This window comes from Echiichthys vipera, assembly GCF_963691815.1.
Source record: "Echiichthys vipera genome assembly, chromosome: 4".
Lineage (NCBI taxonomy): Eukaryota > Metazoa > Chordata > Actinopteri > Perciformes > Trachinidae > Echiichthys > Echiichthys vipera.
Genome location: NC_139829.1, coordinates 7,888,001 through 7,911,943, shown reverse-complemented (window position 1 = coordinate 7,911,943; position 23,943 = coordinate 7,888,001). Strand labels below are relative to the sequence as shown.

Genomic DNA, 23,943 nt, shown 5'->3' with positions numbered 1-23,943 from the left:
TAAAGTTAATCTGCCCCCATTTGTGTTTGCAGTGATAGCTAGTGTGTGCACCCTGAGGCTAGGACAGTGGCACGGATACACCTGAGTGGACTTGGACAAAGTATGTGTGTGTGTGCTTTTGTGTGTCTGTGCTCAGGTAAACTGTAATTTTACCTTAATCACCTCCTCTCTCTATCAAAACTAATAAAGTTCCAGGACTGCTTCAAAGGACAACTAATTCTTATCTTCAAATGCAAATGAATGGTGGTGTCACTCCTGTTTATCTCTTTTCAAGGGATAATGGTTTCTGGTGTCTTCTTAGGTTGATTTTATTCAATTCTTCTTTTCTTTTCAGGGAGTTAACTGGTTGGTGTTCTCTATATTTTTGTTCCTTACCCCGGTGATTAATCTGATAAATCAGCTCTCAACTAACTACCTCTCTGCCCCTCCCCCCCTTTTACCCCCCCTCTGTCTCCTCTCCGTCGCTCAGTGTGGGGTTATGGAATCCTGTGTGTGACAGTGATCTCTCTGTGTTCGCTGGTCGGGGCGTGCGTGGTGCCCTTCATGAAGAAAACCTTTTACAAGCGACTGCTGCTCTACTTCATAGCCCTGGCCATTGGCACGCTCTACTCCAACGCCCTGTTTCAGCTCATCCCAGAGGTAGTGTCGATGCTGCTGCTCCTTCTCAGTGCCAGGTTGCTGTGCACTTTCAAGAATGAGGATGAGGTTTTGTTATGTATAATATTTAAGTGTAACTCCGGTGCAGTATCATCCAATGGTCTTTTTCGGTACTATACATCAAATAAGCCATTGAGACAGTTTTTTCCGTTGACCAACTATTAAGAGAGAAATTGGAGAGAGACGCTATCAGCTGGATGCGGCTAACACTGATTAGCTCGGGGCGGTACAGTGGCTTTTTTAATATTTCTCAAAATAACACCAAACCTCTGCAGTAGCATGATAAGAGTCCCTTCACATAAAATGAAGCACCAACAAAGTAGTTAGTGAAACCAGAGTTTATTAAAAGATTGTTTTAAAGACTTACCTACTGGCCCCTGTACCAGCTCCTCTCATAGTAAAGTCCATTTAAGTCGATTACCAAATGCAATCAGAAAGGAAGGAGCCCATTGATAACTTATTCCAGCAGAACATTTTTTGCGCCGGAATTACACCTTAAGCTTTTGAGCGCTCTGCTCTTAATCGCTACCCATCTTGCAACCTGCAACCAAATTCATAGTAATCCTTGTCCTTGTATCAGATGAGATCAAAAGCCGGCATTTACAAAGCAAATTCATGGGAAATTAAATCAAATAAATATCATATTTTGGAAATATGTATGTGCCAAGGCCTGTCCTTTCAAAAAAAAAAACAAGCAATGGCTGATTCATAGGCAGCTGTGTTTAATATGGTTATTATTATTTACATTAAGTTTCATTTGTTGGGTTTCTGAAGGAGGTTTGGGTGCGTCACAACACACTGTAGTTCAAAGTCAGGGCCAACTTTCAGAGTGGCATAACCCACACCACACACATGAGAAATTGTTTCATTATGTTATTATATACTGTCTAGACGGTGGTCACACCCATCATTGCCAGGTTTACAGCTGTTGCATCAGTTCACACGGGATGAATAGTAAAAAAAACAAAAAAAAAAACAACATTTGTATACCTCAGAGATGAAGCGGTTTGATTTATGGGAGGTTTGTGTCTACTGGAGAGGAGACGATTACATACATAATTCAACCTGTCTCTTAGATCAGAGGCTGCTGTGAAATATCTATGCAATATCTTAAAAGGAACGTCAGCTGGGGTTGATGTTATTGTTCACTTTGTTCATCAGTCGACCCCTGACAGTGAATACATAAACGTCAGGAGATGTTTTTCCTCACTTTTTACCAGAAAGGAAACTTCACTCTTCGTCTTCAGTTCAAAAAAATAAAATTCACCAACCACTAATTGTTCACCCTAAAAAAACCTGCTAAATTATATTTGACAGTTGTTTCAAATAAAACCTCACTTCCAAACATATGCACACCGAGTGATGTCAGGCAGTAATGATGTTATACCAGCTGCTATAAATATTCATCCCAAGCTCACAGCGTCTTCTTTCCTGTCACGGTTAGGCCTTCGGTTTTGACCCCATGGTGGATTTCTACGTGTCTAAATCTGCGGTGGTGTTCGGAGGCTTTTACCTCTTCTTCTTCACTGAAAAGATCCTCAGAGTTCTTCTCAAACAGAAACACGCGGTGAGTACACACACAGCAAGAATGATGTCATATATATTGTCTTATTGTTGGATACAGGTGGTTAGCAACAACAGAGATGTCCTTAAATGGATAAAGACCAAAGAAGCTAAAAAGTCGTTGCTCAAAACCAAACTGAATCTTCAATAATCATCTCAATGTACCTTTAAAAGGACCAGTTATACAATTAATGTAGTAAATTAATTAATATATGATGTCACAATATGTTTTATGGCATTTGGTTTTGTTTTCATATTATAAACATTTCCTACTTAAAGCAAAGGATGCCTTCAAATCTCATTATATTTAGTAGATGTTTTCTTTACTGTATTACATCGAGATGGATTTGGTTAAATTTGTATTTATTTAAATCAAATTTAGTGCAAATTTACGATTTAGCCTGGGTGAGGAAATACTTGAGTCACAAAACCTGCCATTATTTAAAGGGCTTCAAAGAACAGTGCTGTAAGTGGAAGTGGACGGATAGAAGCTATTAACAAGTATAACTTTGATAGGTTTTTTGATTTGATTTATTTAGCGCATGCTGAAATGACAAGAAGATTACAACTGAGAGACATTAGGTACAAAAAAGAACATGCAAAGCAAAAACCCAGAAAACCCACAAGGGGCTTGGCATTTTGGGTTCTCTGCAATTATTCAACAACATTTATCATATGATGATATACAGTATACACACATACTCCCATGCATACATGCATACATATAAAATAAAATAAATAAAAATTAAAAATAAGATCAAATAAGAACACGACAGAAGAAATGAACAAACAAAAAAGGTACTTAAATAAAATTTTAAAAAAGGAGAAAAGGAAAAGTAATCAAAGCAAGACAAACTAATCTTAAGCTGGTGATATAGTAAAATGTTTTTAACTGATTCAAAATCTGACGCCTGATTAAAAAAAACAGCTCGTATCCAAGGTCAGCGCATAAACAAAAAACATGGTATGACGAGCATGAAACACGGACTCCGAAGCAAAGGGGAAACTAATGCGATCTCTTGACTTTTCGGTCATCGTTGATTCTAAAGTTTGGCAGTTCATGCAGCAGTTAAACAGGCAGACACTTTTTTTTTTAATTGGACCTTGCGAACACTGTGTCAAAGCAGCTCAGGTTGATACCAGTATATTTCATTAATATTAGAAATGTACAAAAGAATCACACGTGAAAGAAAATAATTGATGTGTATTGTTTTCAACTGCCAAAACTCCTAACCGTAAAAGAAATCTTGAATACAATTTGATTTGAAACATATTTTTGGTAACAGCATAAAAAAATAAAGAACAATGTGATTATGCTCGAAATCAATTAATGATAAAAGTGAATCATCACCAAGCCCTAAATGTTGTGTCCATATTCAATTATCATATGATAAACAGTAAACCTGCTAAACAGATAGAGCTTTCTCTTCCTAATGAGAGATTCAATATTGCAGAGTAAATTTTATTTGAGTGGAATGTGTGGTTTTTTTTTACTCCATATTGGTAATTTAATGTTTATTTCTCTAATTGTCCTTCAGGTTAACATGCCCAGTCCTGTTATCATGTTATTATTTGCTCTGGGCTTATCTGTACATCAGTGGGCGCCCGGTTTAACCAGTTGGATGGGACATTTATGGCCAGAGGCACTGCTGATTCAAGTTCACTGTTAACAGCTTTCCTACATCACAGGGGAGTGTTTCTTAATTATATGGGATCGTCTCTGAAAATTTTGACATGTATTGTTACATGATCTTCAGAGAGGAATTCAGCTTCACCTTTTGTTCAGCTGTCACTCTGCTCCGCGGCACCAGGAAAAAAATGCCCTCTTTTACTTTTCACTTTACGTTTCAGTAAAAGAAACAAGTTTTTTGGGAGCACCTTGGTGGTCGCAGCACAGTTCATATAACTGCGATGTCCCGGGTGTAAATCCGGCTTTGGGACCTCTGTTCCATGTCTTTCTTTTTCTTCTCCATTTCTACACTGTTCTCTGTCAAATGAAGGTGAAAATACCCCAAAAGTAATCTTAAAAAAATGAGGGAAAAGAAGCGAAAACAAGGATTAAACACACATTAGTAGAGCTGCAACAATTAATCGATTACTTGTCAACTATTAAATTAACGCCAACTATTTTGATAAGCTGTTTAAGTCATTTTCTAAGACAAAAAATAAAAGTCAAAAGGATGATTCCAGCTTCCTAAATGTCAAAATGTTTTGGTTTCTTTCCTTCTCTGTGACAGTAAACTGAATTTCTTTGAGTTGTAGATAAAATAAGAAATTTGATGATGCCATCTTGGGCTTTTGGCAACACTGATCCACATTTCACTTTTAACCGTTTTCTCACAACCGAAAAAATGATCGACAGATTGCAGCCCTACACATTAGTGCTCAAACAGTTGAGTGTTGATAGGGTAAATAAAGCAGTTTAAGACCCCGTCCTCATGGGCATTTTTCACTTCTTTTTTGGACATTTTACACAATCACTTCATTAATTAAGTTATAGAGATTTATGCAAAACGGAAATAAACATGAACTGCAATCATAGACGAGGTTTTCTGGCCGCATCAATTGTTTTTTGTTTGTTTTCTTCTTGATTTTTTCTGTATCCCCAGGTTGTCCAAAGGTTTCAATAACACATGTTTCAAAACGATTCGATATCCACATTTGATGGTATAGAAAGAGCTTTTTAAAAAATCAGAGGTATCAGGAACTGTTTTTTAAAAATATAATAGTATTGCATGAAAGTTTAAAATGATTGTGACAACCTCAGTCCATCCCATTTTTGTATGGAATTCATGCTTCCAAGAAGGTTTTTCTCAAATCCTGATTCTTCAAATATGAAACCAGCTGAAGCTGTTCTCATTCACAAAAAGCTTGAGGGAATGTACGGCAATGGGATTGTGGGACGGTTGCTCCCCCTTGTGGTTACTGAGCTGAGCTGAGCCATACGGTCCAGTCCACCTTATTAACAAAGAAGACATCGACCTGCTGATCCAATTACAGAAACTCTTTGACCCATGATGGGTCCTACAATGCTGCTGTCAGCTTTTTTTACCTCCACTGCAACGAAAAAGAGACAAAAAAAGCCAATTAGCAACTCCAAATCTGTCAATCTCAAGAGTTTTGGGAGAAGTAAGAGCTGCCCGATGATGGCAGAAATCATAATCTCAGTCATTTTGCTCAGTATTGAGATCACATTTACTCACTGACTTTGGAAACCCCATGCACTTATTTTAGTTGTCATGTCAACTTGAGCGTAATTGTCTCTTTTTTCTTCTCTTACTGATTTAACAAAGTTCAGGGTTATTTGTCTTTATCAGGAGGGAATTATCCACCAGCGATGGATCTGTCATCATCTATCATGTCTATTACTTTTTATTATATATATATATATATATATATATATTATACATAACACATAATATCTTATGTATTGATCGCAGTGTCTGTTTTCCCTCCGTCTCTCAGGGCCACGGTCACAGTCATTATCCCAGAACCGATCGTTACTCAGCGACCGACGGGGACGTGGAGGAGGGCGAGAAGGAGAAGCTGCAGCAGAACGGAGAGGCCAGCAGCCTCGCTCTGGGCAAGGTGGACGCCGGGGAGGGCGAGCTCATGCTCAGTCCTGCACAGACACCACAGGTAAGGGAGGGAGGAGAAGAAGAAGACGATTAGTTTTGTCCTCATTGTTTGTGATTTTTTGATTTTTTATGGGACTGGATACTTTGCATTTTTATTTTATTATCATTTGGATTTTCTTCTCCGAGAATGAGTTCATAACACCATTATCATAAAGAGACATTTGTTGTTACTTATTCTATTATTAATTATTATGCCATGTGGATCTTTTTTAGAACTATTCCATGGTAATTTAAGATGATGGTTCCCAACGATGGGTTCATGGCCGCTCAAAGTCTTTACAACATTAATTTAGGCATGAAATAAGAAAAATAATGTTCAGATACTGAAATTTTCATCAGAGTTTTTAAGATTCTTTTTTGTTAAATACTCTAACACGTATTCATATAACCCAGACTGAGAGGTTAAGTAGAGAAAATCACTCTTTGTTTGAACTGATTACATTTTATAGACAAGGATTCCCATGTGTCCTGGAAAAAAACTGAAACTTATTGATTTAGTTTTCCAGTCATGGAATAACCTGGGAATTGATTAAAATGACCAAAATATCCTAAAATGTTGTCCTGGAAAGTTGTAACTGCTCTCCTGGTATTTTTAAACCTATTGGGAAGTTTGAGATTTGCTGGACGATATGGCCAAAATCATCTATCCTGATATAGATTGTTTCATTTTTCAATAACAATGTATATCATGATATAGCATGTTTTCTGGTAATTCAATAAATAAATACTGTATGAAGTAAGCACATGATAAAGCCCTTCTTTTTTATATAAAGTGAATTTAATACGTATTTTCTTATTTTATGAACAACTTTAATGCAAAATATAAACTTATAAATCTGATTTTCAGAAAAACTTGAGTTAGTATGTGCTAATTTATTATAGATTTAGACGACGTAATATATGATTTCATCACAATACGTTTCACTTGAAAGACGATCATATCGAGTTATCGGCCACTGCCCAAAGTAACTAAAAACCCTGTAAGTATGTGCACATAATATTGCGTAGATCTCCAATCTGCTAATTTCGTTTAAGGGGTGTCATGTATTTAAATAAATAAATAAATCTCTGTAAAAGGTTGGAAACCACTGATTTAAGATGCATCTTATTCATGCAAAAAGCATGATGAATGGAAGTTCAAGTTCTGTGTTTGCAGCCTGGTTACCAACTGAATTAAGAAACACATCCATGTTCATGATTTTGTATTCACCTCCCTCACTCTGCCCCTCCCAGGACTCCCAGAGCCCAGACAGTGGAGGGCACTCCGGCACCAGTGGCGGTGGCTGCTATTGGCTGAAGGGGACGTCCTACTCTGACATTGGGACGCTGGCCTGGATGATCACACTGAGTGACGGCCTGCACAATTTCATCGACGGCTTGGCCATCGGCGCCTCCTTCACCGCCTCCGTCTTCCAGGGCATCAGCACCTCCGTGGCCATCCTGTGTGAGGAGTTCCCCCACGAGCTCGGTGAGTTTTAGCTGGCAGATGTTTCCGAATGTTCCTGCGTCCAACGTCTACATGTTCTGCGAGTCTCACCTGTTGTTTCCTTTCTGTCTCCAGGAGACTTTGTGATCCTGCTGAACGCTGGCATGAGCATACAACAGGCTCTGTTCTTTAACTTCCTGTCTGCTTGTTGCTGTTACCTGGGCATGGGCTTCGGCATCCTGGCCGGCAACAGCTTCTCCCCCAACTGGATCTTTGCCCTGGCCGGGGGGATGTTCCTCTACATCGCTCTGGCAGACATGGTCAGTGTTTGGGCTTAAAGGGATGAGGTCAGCATCTGTAGCTGTGGAAAGTCACATCATGTACTTTGGTTGATTAAATTAAGAAGAAAAATCAGCTAACAACAAAAGTGATTCAGAAAGGCAAAGATTGTAACAAACAGTAAATGTTATTTTACAGAACAACGATAGTCCGGAAAGTAATGTGTTGCTTTGAAGTTCACGAATAAGACAAGAAAGTAAATGATGTTTGTCACGTGATTTTTTTAAAACATGAACGAAAAATTAGAAATTAAAAATTAAACAAATATGAGGACTGATTTCAAGATACCATACGTCCACTGCATATATCTGTATGTCAATACTTCTCTCCATATTAATCCATCCACACTTTCTCTGCCAGTCATTTCAATTATAAGGTGAAAGTTTTATACATCCAAAATAAAAAATTTATTATTTAAATAAAAAACACAAAATAAATAAAAAACGTAATATCCAAATAAAGCCAAATAAAAATAAATAAATAAAACATAAGAAACAAAAAAAAAAGTTTTTTTTTAAATATAATTATAATACAATTAATAAATAAACATAAGAAACCAAATATTTTACAATAAATAAACAAATAAAACATTAAAAACAAACAAAATTAATAAACAATTATTAACAAGAAACCAAATAAACAAGAAACAAAAGAAACCAAGTAAAATGAACTAACTAAATAAACACAAGAAACCAAATAAAAATAAAATGAAATCTAATCAATAAAAATGTAAAAAGGCATTGAAACTTGTTCTTGCCTCTATCTTTTCTTCTCTCAGGCAGCCTGGGTCGTCCTTGTACCAAACCCGGAAGAGAACTTATTAAGTTTACTTCTCCCAGAGTAGAGGTTCCAAAAATGTTGAGTTAAGTTAAAGATAATTTCTCTTTCTCTGTTTTTTCGCTCCTCAGTTCCCAGAGATGAATGAGGTGAGTCGTGAGGAAGAGGACGCGGGCGGCAGCAGCTTCCTCCTCACCTTCGCCATCCAGAACGCCGGCCTGCTGACGGGCTTCGCCATCATGCTCCTCCTCACCACCTACTCTGGACAGATACAGCTGGGCTAACTCGGACTCTCTGGACTGACACCAGCTCTGACCAGTGTGAGTGTCAGCTGGTTTGTGTGAACTGACCACCAAGAGGAGTTTTTCTCTCTCTTTATCTTCTGCCCATCCTGAGTTTTCAGGACCGTTGGAGTTTAGATAGTTTGGCTGCTGTGCGGCAGGTACGCACACCTCCTTTATCAAAGATCTTTGAGTAGCCGTTGATGCAGAGTTCCTACATGCAGTAGATCCTGCGCAGAGGGGGTTGCAGCCTTCTTTTTAATGTTTTATCTGCTCAGTCTAGAAATATCAACAGAAGCAGTTCTCACCGTGCACACACGAGTTAAAGACTTCGGCGCTCAACATGAACTGACGTGCAATACTCACCCAGTCACTCAAACGTTTATTTTCCCCAGACTACCGATGATCGGCCATTTTGGTTCTTGCTCTTGTGTTTTTTTTTCGACCTTCCCTCGCTGGATGTCTTTGAGCTTCAACTGTTGAGCTTCAGTAGATCCAGAGTATTTCTGTCACTAACCCTCTGTGCCCACAGCACTTCCTCAGGAGGTGGGAAAAGCACAATCAGGTGCTGTTTTATTGACATACTTTAGTCTTTATCTTTCAGTTCCAGACTTTAACCTCCACCTTCCCCACAAACTTTCCCTTCTTTCATTACATACCAAAAACAAATTGTTAAGGACCTGAACTGAAATTTTAATCAAGTGTCAATATCAAGACTGACTTCCAGCTGGACATTGTTATTTGTGTGTCGATGTTATATTTTTTTATGCGTGATAAAACATGATAAATCGGACTTTTGAAGACCAAATACGGGCAGACCATGAGAATGGTGAAGGGCTACACAGGGACGTTTGGATGGGCGCTCTTTATTTCTCCTCAGTGTGGACGTGTCTACACCCTAAAACCTGACGCCTGGCTTGGATATGTAAAGCGACATAAAGTCAGCACATTTCTCCATGTAGTTTACCATCTGTGCCCTTCATTCATTTAGCATTGAGTCGTTTTTTTTAATTCCTTGTATTCTTGAACTCAAAGTGCATATGTCTGGTGATTTACCCAGAATGATCTTTTCTTTTGCAGTAATAGTTTGAACAGAATACTGTAAGATGAATCATATATACTGTACATGTGCACCTCGCCTACTTTTCTCAGACTTTATCCATATTAATCACACATAATGATTTAATGTTACAGTTATACACTGTATCTGCTTTGGTTGTTACGACAAACCCTCTGGTTCTCTCCGTGTTAAACTACACGGCCAAATGTATGTGGACGGATATGCAAGTTTGCAGATCACCACTCTCAAATACGTCACAGAGCTTCTCTGAGCATCTGTATTCTGAAAAAGAAATATGCAGAGATCTTTGAAAGAGACAGAAAATCTTTTAATAACACTTTAACCGCTGTTCTGAAGGCACTTACTGAACCCTCAAAGACTTGCAAAAAAAAGTCTGTCTGTTGCAAGATTAAAAAAATACAGGGGCTGTTTTATTCGCGAAACATCAACAGGCTCAGAGTAGGTCCTAACTTGCTGATTTAGGAGTAACTTTCAAAAATGAGGGCCGTTTCACTCCTAATTTTAGGACTCCTAGCTTTTTAAGATAAGCGTAATTCACAAAGCATTTTAGTGCTAAAAGTAGCTCCTAAATCTATAAAACGTAGGATTCCTCAGGAGGACTCCTGAGTCACTCAGAGTAAATGAGAAGGAGCTAACACGGCTGCTGCAGTCAACATTTTGGAGAGATTAAATGATAGTGAGCTATTAAAACAGTGTCGTCTTAATGGAGATGGCATTATGAACGTGGTAGAGTTGGTCAGGGATGCCATCACATCACCAACCAATAAAAACCACCAATATCACAGCAGATTAAAGATGGTACAACTCTCCGCTGTTTGACCACAGGAATAAAATGCAGCTGTGCAGCTCAGACGATCTTTGGCGTGTTTTGAAGTGTTTCTATCATAAATTCACTCTTGGGGACTCATTACCGCTCAGCCAATCACTGTGGCCATATAAGGGATGAACATGATGTCATACATAGTAAAAAGGTCAACCCCGCCCTCTAGTCTTATCTGAGGAGCCTCTCAGACCAACTTTTCCTAAGGAGTGGGAGGGCTCCTTAGGAAAAGTTGGTCTGAGAGGCTTTGACTCTGAACTTTTACTTTAACTTTTAGTGCTCCTTAGGAGAACGCTTAGCGCTAAGATTAAATGTTTTGTGAATACGGCCCCTGGTTTTTAACTTGTTTCCCAAGTTGCAGCACAATTTTCTGTGAAGAGAAATATTAAGAGCTACAACATTAGTCGATCAACGGAAAATGAAATGGCTACCATTTTGGTATCCGATTAAATGTTTATCTTCCACTATCTAAGGGCAGAGACGTGGTATTATTTAATAAAATGTATTGCAATTAAATAGGAACGTTCTTTCCTCTTATGGTTTTACTGTTTCAACCTGATGAGGCCTCAATGCAAAAGCTGAAACGTAAAGTGTGGATGAGTGTCCCTATACTTTTGGCCAGTCAAAACTGTTGTGGCTCTGTAATGTTTGATCGCTTATTGGAGCGTTCAGGTGACCAGTTGTTGGTGTTTTTCATATTGTAAACTATAAAAACAAACTAGACACTTTTTGTGTCCTGCAGCTGTATTCAGAGTGCACAGATTTTCTCTGTTCAGTATTCAAACATTCAAAACAGAAGAAGCGTTCCGTTCCCCAAACTGTAGATCAAAAATTAGCATAGAATAGAGCGGTAGACTATTATTTATTAGAGATAGAAACTGGAAGCTATGATTGGCTGTCACTTTGTTTAAGAACATATGTTTTTTTGTTATTCCTGGATCGAGGCGGGTACCATGAGTTACAGTGTTACTGCTGCTTGATATGGGAGATTTTGTACTGTTGTTTGAGCCATACTATATTTATTTTATGCGTTACACCCAAGATAAAGTGTCCCGTTTACACCACAAGCCATGAAAGCAGACAAAAAAAAAAAATCAGTCTTTTTGTTTGTTATTTATCTTTGTTTTAGTATTTTATTGTGAAGAAATGGGACAGTTTATTGCATCCTTAATTTAAACTGTGTTAGAAACTAAAGTCAGAGCATAAACAAACTCAGATAAGAGACTTTTCTGGTCAGTTGTGATAATCTAAAGCTCAGACACAAACTAGTAAATCATTAAACACCATGAGCACACAGACAATAAGATGTTATCGGTGCAAAACACAAACCTTTCAACAGAAGTCGCTCTTTTTATGCATCAAACAAACCAATCTGTGTTTGACTTGATGGAGATTTTGATAAGTAATAGATGCTCTTTCAGACTTCCAGAAATATTGTACCTAATGTAATTTATGGGAATCCTCATCAGCCTTCTTTGTGTATCATGGAAATCATTTTTTATAAACAACCTTTTCCAAGAAAATAATGTGTCAAGCGTCATCACTGTCTTGTTTTATCATCTTTACACTTTAGTCCACAAATTGATTGTCGATCAACCTGTCGATTGATGCAAATGAAATAAATGACCCTGTGGTCCTCTCTTAAAGCCAAGCTTCAATCATTACGCAGGAGTGATATTTTGACTAATCAGCCAAGTTGTGTCATGTTGTGTGTCTCTTTCTTCGGGTACATGATGGTACAAATGGTAAGAAATATGTCATGACGGAGCAGCAATTTTTTAGTTTCTCCAGAATGTATATTGTGGGGGGTTTTTCTGAGAGTTTAGCAGAAATAAAACAATGGTGAAAAAAAATTGAGAATTTGTTTTCCAAGTCTAGAAATACAACAACTACAGCACAGCCAAATTAAAGTAATAAACACACCAAAATGATCATCCAATAATACAGTATAATATACTTATATTCTGTATTCAATGAGTACTTTTACTTTTGGTACTTTAAGTGTATTTTAAACAATAGTTCTACACTGAGGTGTTGCTTACTTTTACTTTAACACAAGATCTGTTTAATTCTTCCACATCTGCAAGTACCTCAGAATTGTGCTTCAGTATGTGTACACATCCAAGAAACTTTATTTTGTTTTTTTATTTTTGTTATTGCTCTCAATGTACTGACACAGAAATAGACATACAGCTAAAACAAAAGACAAGATAAGATATACCTTTATTTTTCTGATCTATACTCTTTCTGAAGTTCAGTTGTTTAATCAGTACAAAAAAAGCAACAGAAATAAGTACAGACTAGTGTAGACGTAACATGCAGTTACAACAGGTACATTAACTAAAATAGATCAGGATACAAAATAGAAACTACAAACTATAGTAAATATAAAGTAACAAATAATAAAAGTGACAGTGGTGTGTATTAATATAATAGAGTATAGTGTAATAGTCAATGGTATGATACAATATGATATAGTGAGGGGAATGAGACATGTCAGTTGAGTAGTAATATAGTATAGGGAAGTGCTTGAAAATGCACCTTAAAATGCTTGAAAAGAGCTTTGGAAAATGTTTAGGAATGCATACTGGTGCCCACCAGGGAGCGATGAAGAACAGTTTTATTTTTTTATTGAACAATTTGAATGTACAAAACTACAAGGTATAGAATAACAAATTGGTGACATGATTAATAAATAAATCAAAGATAGTGCGAATAAAAAAACTAAGAAAAATATGATACTATAGAATCTTTGAATATATGAATATGAAAACCAGTCAAACATAAAAGACAAATACATCTCCATTATGAATATATAACTATTATGATTATTTATTTGTTTTTTATTTTTAAATAATGTATATGAAGCCTGGTGTTGCACACTTCGGTGCAGTAGGTGGCGGTGTTCACCTTAAACGTTGGTTTGATTAAATCAGAAGAAGAAGCAGCAGAAGGCGACGTCACTTCCGGGTCCAGCGCAGGCTGTCTATGACGGGATAGATACGGTTATAAAACGTCTAGAAACGAAACTGTTGAAAGCTGCCACGACTTTGATGAGAGAATGGCGTGACCGCGATTCAGGCAGCCATATTAAGAGGTGAACACTTTTATTAACGTATTCATATTCCCTGTAACTTTATAATTATTAAAAACAAACGAGTCACAGAAGAGGACGGCTGTGGAGTCAGCGGCTGTTAGCCGCGCTACGTAAACCTTAGCTCCTCCATTCATTTACGTGCTGTCAGTTGGGTTTACGTGCTGTCAGTTGGGTTTAACTATCACGAGCCTGTCTGTAGCTTCTAAACTGCTGCTGTTAGCTGCTAACAGGAGCTCCCTTTGCTCCAGCACCTTAGACACTTCTTACCTGCTATTCTGTCAAGTGGATGGGTTGATATAAAGAAGGTTAATTGTCTTTCACTATGTTAAATTGCTCTTAATGTATACAAATATGTCTGTTTTACCGTTAGAGGCTACTGCTGATTATAGAAACATGAAATCGTTGCCAGTATTTTTTGATTAAATTCCCCCATAAAACACAAAAATGCTTATACAAAGTGGATGAAGATGACTACATTTATTCTCAAGTACTGTGCTTGATTTCAATTGTGAGGTTACTTACTTGTAGTTTGTTTGAACATTTCTATGTTATGCAACTTTATACTTCACTATCATCTCAGAAGGTCAATGTATTTATAAATACTGTGTAAAGCACATTAGTCCAACAAGATAAGTCAAAGCGTTTTACATAAAACATTAAAAATAACATTCAAAACTGGTAATTTAAGAGCCAAGATAATAGTAAATAAAGTCAAAAATAGACAGATATAAGATACCAAAATAAAAGTTACAGTGCAGTGCAAGAAATTAGTGATTATTTGTTTTAATAATACTAACTTAATTTAGTCAAAAAACGGAGTTTGTTCCAGATAGTGGTGCGTAAAAACTAAATGTTGCTTTTCCACGTTTAGTAGAACTGCAAAGATTAATCGGTTAGTTGGTTGGTTTCCTCCTCTATGCCAGTAAACCGAATATTTCTGGGGACATTTGAGGATGTCATCCTGGGCTTTAGGAAACAACGATTCAATAAAAAACTCTTTATAGAAAAAAACAATCATATGACAGTGTCTGTTTTTTGTTATTCCGGTGAAATAATGTCTAAAAAAGTCTAATTATTATTAAATTAAAGAGTTCCCAAAGTTTGTTGTGTTCTCTCAATGTACAGGTATAAAACTTCAATACAACAACATGCTTCGAGTGTGCTGACATGACTAATCTACAAAATACGGAAGCAACATTTATTTTGAAATTCCCTGTTTTTTCGTTATAATTTGGTAGAAAAAAACGTAAGAGGGAGAAGCCATGGCCTGTGCCCGAGTGCCACTGGATGAGCAGCAGGTGACGGAGCCGGGCCTGGTGGGAAAAGAGCAAACGCTGCCTGCACTGGTGAGCCACATCACCTCTTTTCATACATAAATACACTCAAACAGCAGTTTTACCTCTCACAAAGACATATCATAATCAAACCCTGAGCTTTCTGTTCCACATCAGCACCCGGCCAGAAAGGAGGAGCGCTGTTTTGTGCCTTACAAATCCCCGCCAGAAGACAACTCTCCCGCTGCGGTAGAGGAGTTTCTGGAACATGCCAAATTCATCACAGAGGACCTGGAGTGGCTGCTTGCACTGCCCCACGACAAGTTCTGGTGTCAGGTGAGGGACCGTTAATACTGTTCCCACCACAAAACTTTCAAAGTTGTCAGTTTGCTGGACTGTTCAAACTACATACACATTTTGCTCTTGTGGAGGGTGTTGTTGTTGTGGTTTTCACAGGAGGAATCCCTGATGTGTATGTCTGGTCTCCAAACTTGAGCACTCTGATATCTGATACCTGAGTTTACAGTTGAAAGCAACACTCAAGGGTGCTTGTGCGTCGGTATCAAACACAGAGTAATATTGTTGTTGTTAAATACGTTGTTTGTATAGCTGGAGTTTGAAAACAAAAACAATTTCCCTCTGGGATTATTAAAGTATTAATGATTCTGAGAGGGCTAAGCGTCATCTTCGCCTCATTGCTTCGTCAGCAGAGCTGAACAGTAAAGTTCCTGTTGTTACAGGGGCCCCCTACCCCTGGTCTCCCCTCAGCCCGTGTCTTATGCTCTCATTGGCTTTTGGAGTCCCCGCCAGCTCAAGATATATAGCTTGTTAGCTATCTGGAGTGCATCTGCGAGGCACCTGCAAGCCGCTCAGCTCACCTCTTTCAAAACTTCCCTCATCACTCTTAAGTACTCGGAGCCAACAGTAATTTGCCTGGGATCTGGGGCTTTTATTGGGGAGCACCTACAGCTGTCGCCGAGCGGAAAATCAGGGCTAAAGTTGTGTAGTGGGAACTTGGCATAACACGTACACATCTCTCTAAGGTGTGTGGCAGCTGGAATGCACTATAGATTTAGTCACGGCAGGTAGATAGTGTAAATGTCCTCTCCCTCTCTGCTCTGGTCCGTCTCAGGTGGTGTTCGATGAGTCTCTGCAGATGTGTCTAGATTCATACCTGCATCACGCTCCTCGCGGTCTCGACCTCGCCAGCCTGCCCTCCTCCCCAGCAGTTGCCGACATACAGCGCTCTGTCCACAGGGCGGTCTTCTTGACCTTCCTCAGGATGGCTACACATAAAGAGTCCAAGGTAGGAGCGGCTCCTTCCAAAGAGGGAGTAACAAACTACTAACCACTAGAAACGCCAGTTATAGTTTTAGTAAACAGATATGACAGCACATCAAATCTAATGTTGTCACTCCCGAGTGCATTTCCCTGACATTGTGTTGAACCTGTTACTGTGTGCAGGAGAACTTCCTCACCCCAACTGTGTTTGGAGAAATTATTTATGAGAACTTCCTGTTTGACATTCCCAAAATCCTGGATCTATGTGTGCTCTTTGGAAAGGGCAACAGCCAGCTTCTGCACAAGATGATTGGTGAGTTTGGAGGTTCACTTTCAGTCATTACAGCAGTTTTCGATGGAAGATGTTTCTGTTAGATAACGTTCATAATGATGACTTTTTTTTAGAGAACATCTTCACGCAGCAGCCGTCTTACTACGTCGATCTGGACGAGACGGTGTCCACTGTGTTACAGGTACGATCATCTTTTTTTTTTTTTTTATTCAACTGTATTGTAACGTATTTGAATTTGAGACAAATAAAACACTGTTTAGAATAAATTATGAAAGCCTTTCTGTGAGAGTATAGATAATTATAATTATTAAAATAATAATCTTCTTATTCTCCGTCACTTTCAGGTGTTTGACACCATCCTGGATAAGTGTGGGCTCCACTGTGAGGGAGCCGCCGCCATGGAGCCCATGAAGCTGAACGCACACAAACAGCCCACTGCCATGACCATGAGCCAGCAGGTCAGACACATGCACGCACGCACGCACGCACACACACACACACACACACACACACACACACACACACACACACACACACACACACACACACACACACTCACCTCCATCCGTCACTGTCGTGCTAATGAGATAATAACAGTATCTAGTGTGTTTGCTTTGGCAGAAGACTCAAATATAAACATCAGAATATTTAACAGACTGTTCTGGCATGAAAACATCTTCTCAGCAAAACAGTTAATGGTTCCAGTTTCTAAAATGTCTCACAATATATTTGTAGTGGTGGAAAGTTTATTTTTAACCGTTGCTAAAAAAATGTAAATGTAGACTTTGAACATTAATTCAAAGACTTCAACAGTAAAACAATATACAATAAATTAAGTATGTTGGTATATATGATATTGAGTGTAATTTTTTAATTTATAATGGGGAATTTTTTCAAGCAAAAATATAAAAAATGTATTGGCTCCAGTTTCTAAAATGTTAGAATGTGATGCATTTCTTGATCTCACATTATAGTTTTAGAGTTTTTGTACTATTAGTTGGTGAAGAAAGACGTTCCAACTTTGTTTTTAACTTTAATAATCTATTTTTGGATATTCAGTTTAACTGGTTTAACAGTGACGGGAAGACTTCATATTAGGCAGCCAGAGTTTCATGGTAAAAGTTTTAACCGGAGTAAGATTAAATATCTCATGTAATTGATAATCTATGATTTCTTTCCCAGGAACTTGTAGATCTTATTCTGTACCTGTGTGACTCCACCACCACCATCCATGCCTTCCTGGACATCTTCCCCGCCGCCTGCTCCAGCTTCCACTCCCACGGCTTCCTCAGCAGGTAGACAGGAGTAAAACTGGCAGCATCGCAGCCAAACCTTCACAAGAGCTGCTCACAATCATTTTTGTTTTCCCTCGTTGGCAGACTGACCTCGTTTTATGAGACCGCTGTGCCTGACCTCGAGAAGGCGGTGAGGAAGAGAAACTTTCATGACGGAGGGTGAGTTCCTGCTGCATTTGATCCTTTAAACAGGCCCAAAGATGAAGCCGAATAAGTTCATGAATGATAGTGAATAATCTCCCGAAACCCTCCTTCAGTCTTCAGGAGGACTTGTGGAAGAGGTTGTCCCACTCCTGTCGTAAGATAGTGGAGATGGCTCACCTGCTGCTGCACCACACCTGCCTACAACCCATCCTGGAGGGGTGAGGCGTCCAAACTCGAACCGCGCATCTGAGCAGAATTATCATGACACATGGATTTATTAATGTTATGGATTTTGTTGCCTTTCAGGGGAGAAAACGCACACACTTTTGCAGAGGAGCTCCTTCAACATTTCACATCTTTTTTACCTGAGAAAAGGTAAAAACTACTGGTTTAGATCAGGGCTCAGCTCTAGGGCTTTGAACGAATATTCTGAATTTAAATATATATTTGAATATTGAACAAATACAGACGTCCAAATATGAAAATGTAATATTTGAGTGAGATACGATCTTTAAATGAAGTTTGTGTGTAGGTATGTACATGTTCTACAAGTGACAAATAGACATGTCTATCGAAATAAATATATATAATATATAAATATACCCTATACAAGTAGTTATGTCTCCCATTGTATTAGTTTGCCCTCTGGACATAATGCGCAAAAATAAACATTAGAATATATCCGACCTATGTATTTTTTCACAACAAATATTCGAATGTAATTTTTGGCAATTTCTTTTAAGTTGTACTCCGTAAGATTTCCATCTATTAAATTGTCTTTGTCAATTGTCAGGCTTGTAGTAACGGCAGAAGTGTTATAGGAACATGTGGTTGTATGGACTTAAGAGGAGAACATATAAGGGACGGACTGGAAGTAAAGAGGTGAATGTGTTTCAATAAAGTTTACAAAAGAGAAAAAAATACAATTGCCAACACACACACAGTGACCATGAATGTGACAAGATGGAGGCTTTGAAACAACATGCTCACCTGCAGTTACATCCTACCGCCACAGAGGCCGCTAGAAACAACGTATCTCAATTCTTATGGAGTACAACTTCAAGTTAGCCACCATTAAATCTCGGAAGTGTTTTTGTTTCTCTTATTCTCTCTTTAAGTACAATGATAAAGAAGCATTTTTTTTTCTTTGTCTTCTCAGGTTCTTGTCCGACTACGATGAGCAGTTCCCCATCGCAGACGACATCAGCCTCCTGCAGCAGGCGCTCCCTGTCATGTATCCTTATCAGCTCGAAGCAAATCTTTGTGTACACAGATCGTTACGGCTCATAACGTTCTGCACTCAGTGCTACCAAAAAATAACCACATTTGTGTGATGGATGTTTGTACCAGACCTTTAAACTTGTAATGGTCAAAGTTAATTTCAAATTTTACGTTACAAAGAAAATGAGTATCACGGCAATATAATTATCATGACAGTAACACACTGAGTGTAGAGCTGCAATGAAGTGAATAATCAACTACTTATTTTAAGTCAAGCAAAAATGCAAAACATTTGATGAAATGTGAGACTTAAAACTTATGAAACTTATCTTTATCTTTAAGCTGTTAGTTGCACAAAAGAGACATTTCATGACGTCACTTGGGCTCTAGATTATTACATATGATTTTTTTGTGATGTTTTATAAACCAAATGATTAGATGAATCCAGAAAATAATCAGCAGATCAATAAATAATGATGTCGTCATACGTTCTAATCAAGTCAGCAATCAGTTGTGGAGAGACATTCTAGATGGAAGAAAGTCTAAAAGCCAGACTAAAGTTTTAGCAGCAGTCTATAATGTCTGTAGTCTTAGTGCTTTGTTTCCTTAACCGCCGGCCTCCCTCAGTGATGAGACGCGGACGTCCTACCTGCTCCAGGGGGTGGCAAGTGCCTGGGACTCTGTGGGACGACGGAGGCCCCACAACCAGATCCAGCATCAGGGAGCAGCGGGCGGGGCTGCTGCTGCTGTGTCCTCAGCTAGCTTAACATTTCAGGAGGCTCAAGAGCCAGAAGGAGGAGGAGAGAGTCTGAGGGGAGCAGAGGCCATGTTGGATGTGCCCCGCACAGGAAACAATGTGAGTTCTGTCATTATTACGGCTTATTTATTACGAGCTTATGACAGCTCAGCATCTTACATTCATCACTGGAGAATGTCATAAAATATGTTAACATGTAAAAATGTAATAATGGTTTTCTTTAACGATAAATCTGCAGATTATAAAGAATAGAAGTAATAGTAAAGTTTCAGTGCAGCAGTGGTTGGCCATAAATTTCAGTTGTATGATAAAAGTGTGGATTTCAAAGTAGCTACCTAAATGTGTTAAAACCGATGGAGTCACGCTGACGTTTGACAGAGTACATTCTGTGTTTGTTTATCAGGGCGCGGCGTTTCCGGTGAGCGAGGCGGAGCTGGAGTCTCTGCTGTCATGCATCAGAGACCTGCTGCCTGATTTGGGCGAAGGCTTCCTATTGGCCTGCCTGCAGGAGTACGACTACAGCTCTGAGCTGGTCATCAACAACATCCTGGAGGACCGCCTGGCCCCCAACCTGGACAGACTGGACCGAGCCATGCCAAGGTGACAGCACACACTGGGACGCTCATTTTTTATTTTCTTCTGTGTGGAGCGTAATGCTGAGATCCTCATATGGAAAGAACTGCTTGTTTTTCAAAAGAAGACACCTATTTGTTTCTTTTATTTTAGTTATAAGCCATGATGAGATCATATCGCCCAAAGGGATTATTTTCTGATCAACGCACAATAGATTCGTTTCTGCTGCTAGAATGTCTCTCATTGTACCGTGGGAGTTGTGAGTTGTGCCGTCGTTGCAGTCAGCTGGCGACTAAATGTAACAAGTGTATAATGACACATTTCTCTGGTTTGAACATTGTTGGAAACATCTGGGATAATGTTAGTTCACAACTCAACAAAATACATAACATAGGTCTCATTGTTTTTAGATGTTTTAATGTGGAAATGTTACATATTATTCCTTGTTAGCTACTGAGGGATTTTTGTTTGTTGAATGAAATGTTTAAGAGCCCAAGGTGATATTTAAAAAAAGTTGTTTTAGAGTCCAAAACTGTCATATTACAGTGATATAAAATAGAGAAAAGCAGCTCATCCCCTCTTTAGAAACTAACATATGTCAATCTTTGTTAAAGGACTTACTCAGTTCTTTGATAATTACAATAGTTGTTGATACTTTTTTAGACTTCACTATACAAATGCAGATCATTTTAATTTTGGATCAAAGTTTAGGGTATATGAGCCGTCTCTGACCTCGCTGTTTTTCTGTCCCAACAGGCCAGTGAAGGAGGAGCTTCCAGATGTCCTGAATGCCAGATCTAACGTGTTTGATGATGATGAGTTTGACATTTTCCGCCGAGACCAAGTGGACATGTCTCGCATCTGGAAGGGCCGGAGGTAAGAGCACACAGGAGGATTAAAAACTATTGACATACTGAGCTTATACTTGTGTGTGTATATAAAGTGAGGAACAGGTGAAACTGCCTGAGGCTGAGTGAAATCTTGTCGTGTTTTGCAGGAAAGGTGAGAGCGCTCAAGAGCTGCTCAATGATAAGCAGCACATAGAGGAGCAGAAGGCTCGTTATCAGGCCTACGAGACGGTGGTGGACGAGGTCATCATTGAACCTGGTGAAAGTGCAGAAGCCTACGACCTGGACGACTACGAAGACGAGTACGACGACACCTACGACATGAGCCAAGTGGGAGCTAATGACCTGGATGGAGACAGTTTACTGAGCAGAAGGTAAATCCGAGTGTTATCTGTGAACATGATGGAGTCAAACGAAGGATCTGAAAAGTACCTCTTTGATTTTGACGGGATGCTTTCTAAATGTGTGCAGTGTTGACGTGGTGGTGCTAAATACTCATTTTGTGTTTCTGTTTCCCTGCAGGCCCTTCACTGTCCCACAAATACTGAGGAAAGCAAACAAACCAGAGCTGGAGGAGGAGGGTGAAGATGAAGAGGAAGAGGAGACAGTAAAGGTGATTAAAACAGAAAAAAAATCTGTCTTCTCACCATTTTTTAAGCTCAAAGCTAAAGTGATGGGGTATTTGTTGGTTTAACCAGTGTCCCAGTTGGCTTCTACAGGATTATATATGTATGTAGCTTAGATTAGTATTCACATTTTTTGACATACTACAGTATCCTATGATTTTTTCAACATACTGAACTATGACTTTTTTCGACATTCCAGTTAGATTTTTAAGACTAGATGAAAGAATCCCAATTATATTTGACTTTTTTTTTCCACTTTTCAGACATACTATGACATCATTTGTATAACCTTAACTTTTAATGGTCAGTTCTGCTAATAATGATCAGAAATTATTACATTTCAGCTTGTGATTTTAATCTGCTCTACATGCATCAGTCAGCACGCACTTGTCTTTATGTCATCAGAATTTCTGGACTATAATTGCAAGTAATGGGCATTTTACATGCAAGTTATTACCCAAGTAAAGATGTAACACATTTGTCAAATTGATTTGAAATATTTCAGGTAGCGTTCTATTCCTTAAAGGTTTATGTAGTTTTGAAATGATATTCCTTTTCTACAAATGTGTGGTCACTATATACTATATCTGTTTTTGTTATTTTTCAAGTGTGGTTACATGTGAATCCATTTTTTTCAGAACAATGTAAACAGGGACCAGTTCGTGCAGGATCCGGCTCTGCTGAGAGAGAGGGCTGAAGCCAGAAGAGCTGCCATGCATCACAGGAAAGGGTAAGAAGTCAAACATTCTTACCACCTCTCTGTCTTAAACCAAAGGTAGACGTTCATTTGGTGGCTCCATCCACCCGTCTCACTTACCTTCACAACTCTCTTCCAGTTTCCGCCCGGAGCAGCGTCCCAATAACGTGGTGGGCCAACCTAAAGGCCGAGGACAAACCACGGAGACACTCTTGGACCGACGAAAAAAGGAGGCCAGCAAGAGCCGCGGGGCAAACCACAACCGCCGCAACATGGCCGACCGCAAGAGGAACAAAGGCATGATCCCCTCTTGACCTGTGTGACAGCCTGCTGCTCCACCCAAAACAGAGGCGGTGGCTGAAGTGGGATCAGTGAAGAGAAATAAACAGGGCCTTGGCTGTCCTGGGTTAAATTTGGGTTCTGGGTATTTGTCCTCACGCTCACACCTCTGCCCCGAAGTCACCGCTTTGGCTGAAAGGAAAAGCCAGCGAAGGTTTTGAGTTGTTGGTGAGAAGTTGCTTTAGTTTACCGACTTTCTTTGGCAGGACTTTTGTGATCGGAACTTCACAAGCAGCTTGTCGACATGTTTGAGACTCTGAACATCTGCTTTTAGTGTTTGAGCCCGAAGGACATTGAGCTCTGTGGCTCAAATTATTTTATTTTCTAGCTCATTAAAAACCAAAGTCCTGAGGGTTAGCCAAGGACAAAGAATAAGACGTTTATTTTTTGCCAAGTAACAAATCAGTTTATTATTAAGATCCAGAGTGATTGAATGAATTTATTTTTGACATCATCATCTAAATAGGGATAAAAGGAGGCAACATCCAGTTTTGGATTTTCCGTCTGTAGCTGGAAGAACAACTGCTGACCTGGTGATCAAGTCTGGACATCAGTGGCAGACTGTTGCTCTCACTACTCATCCTGTGAGTAGCTATTGTGAAAGCTGCCTGCGTGTTACGTTCAAGTGCATGCATGTAAAGTGGTACATCCAGTTCACACCACTGTTGTCCAGCCTTTGTAGAAACATAACAAAAGAAATCAACTCATCATGATGCTGTTGTGTTTGGAAGCACGTGCTGTACAGAGACGTCTCACGTCTCTCAGACCAGCTGTGGGGAAACATGTTGCCATGCACAGACTATATTCTATGAAGAGAACAGATCCATCAGAGCATTTTGTAACAAAAAAACATGTAATTGCTTTTTGGAGTTGCAAAAAAACCACAAATAAATAAAATAATACTATGTTTTTGACAT

At 39.0% G+C, this 23,943-nt stretch overlaps 2 protein-coding genes across 2 annotated transcripts in view; both read left to right on the top strand.

Annotated features, from left to right (window-relative positions):
- Positions 1 to 10,814, top strand: part of slc39a14 (solute carrier family 39 member 14) — a 29,072-nt gene extending 18,258 nt beyond the window's left edge. The window contains exons 5-10 of the mRNA XM_083912712.1: positions 470 to 639; positions 2,102 to 2,224; positions 5,686 to 5,859; positions 7,092 to 7,326; positions 7,420 to 7,604; positions 8,532 to 10,814. Of these exons, the coding sequence (XP_083768838.1) occupies positions 470 to 639; positions 2,102 to 2,224; positions 5,686 to 5,859; positions 7,092 to 7,326; positions 7,420 to 7,604; positions 8,532 to 8,684 (1,040 nt within the window). The 3' untranslated portion in view covers positions 8,685 to 10,814. The remainder of the gene's footprint in view (positions 1 to 469; positions 640 to 2,101; positions 2,225 to 5,685; positions 5,860 to 7,091; positions 7,327 to 7,419; positions 7,605 to 8,531) is intronic.
- A 2,726-nt stretch (positions 10,815 to 13,540) lies between these two features.
- On the top strand, positions 13,541 to 23,070 carry ascc2 (activating signal cointegrator 1 complex subunit 2). Its single transcript, XM_083911925.1, has 19 exons — positions 13,541 to 13,679; positions 14,918 to 15,025; positions 15,131 to 15,289; positions 16,086 to 16,259; positions 16,418 to 16,547; positions 16,640 to 16,707; positions 16,871 to 16,984; positions 17,709 to 17,821; positions 17,906 to 17,980; positions 18,079 to 18,183; positions 18,272 to 18,340; positions 19,125 to 19,199; positions 19,814 to 20,042; positions 20,347 to 20,543; positions 21,273 to 21,392; positions 21,514 to 21,738; positions 21,887 to 21,977; positions 22,629 to 22,720; positions 22,827 to 23,070. The coding sequence occupies exons 2-19, from the start codon at positions 14,942 to 14,944 to the stop codon at positions 22,999 to 23,001; spliced, it is 2,295 nt and encodes a 764-aa protein (XP_083768051.1). The 5' UTR covers positions 13,541 to 13,679; positions 14,918 to 14,941; the 3' UTR covers positions 23,002 to 23,070.
- Positions 23,071 to 23,943: the final 873 nt, after the last annotated feature.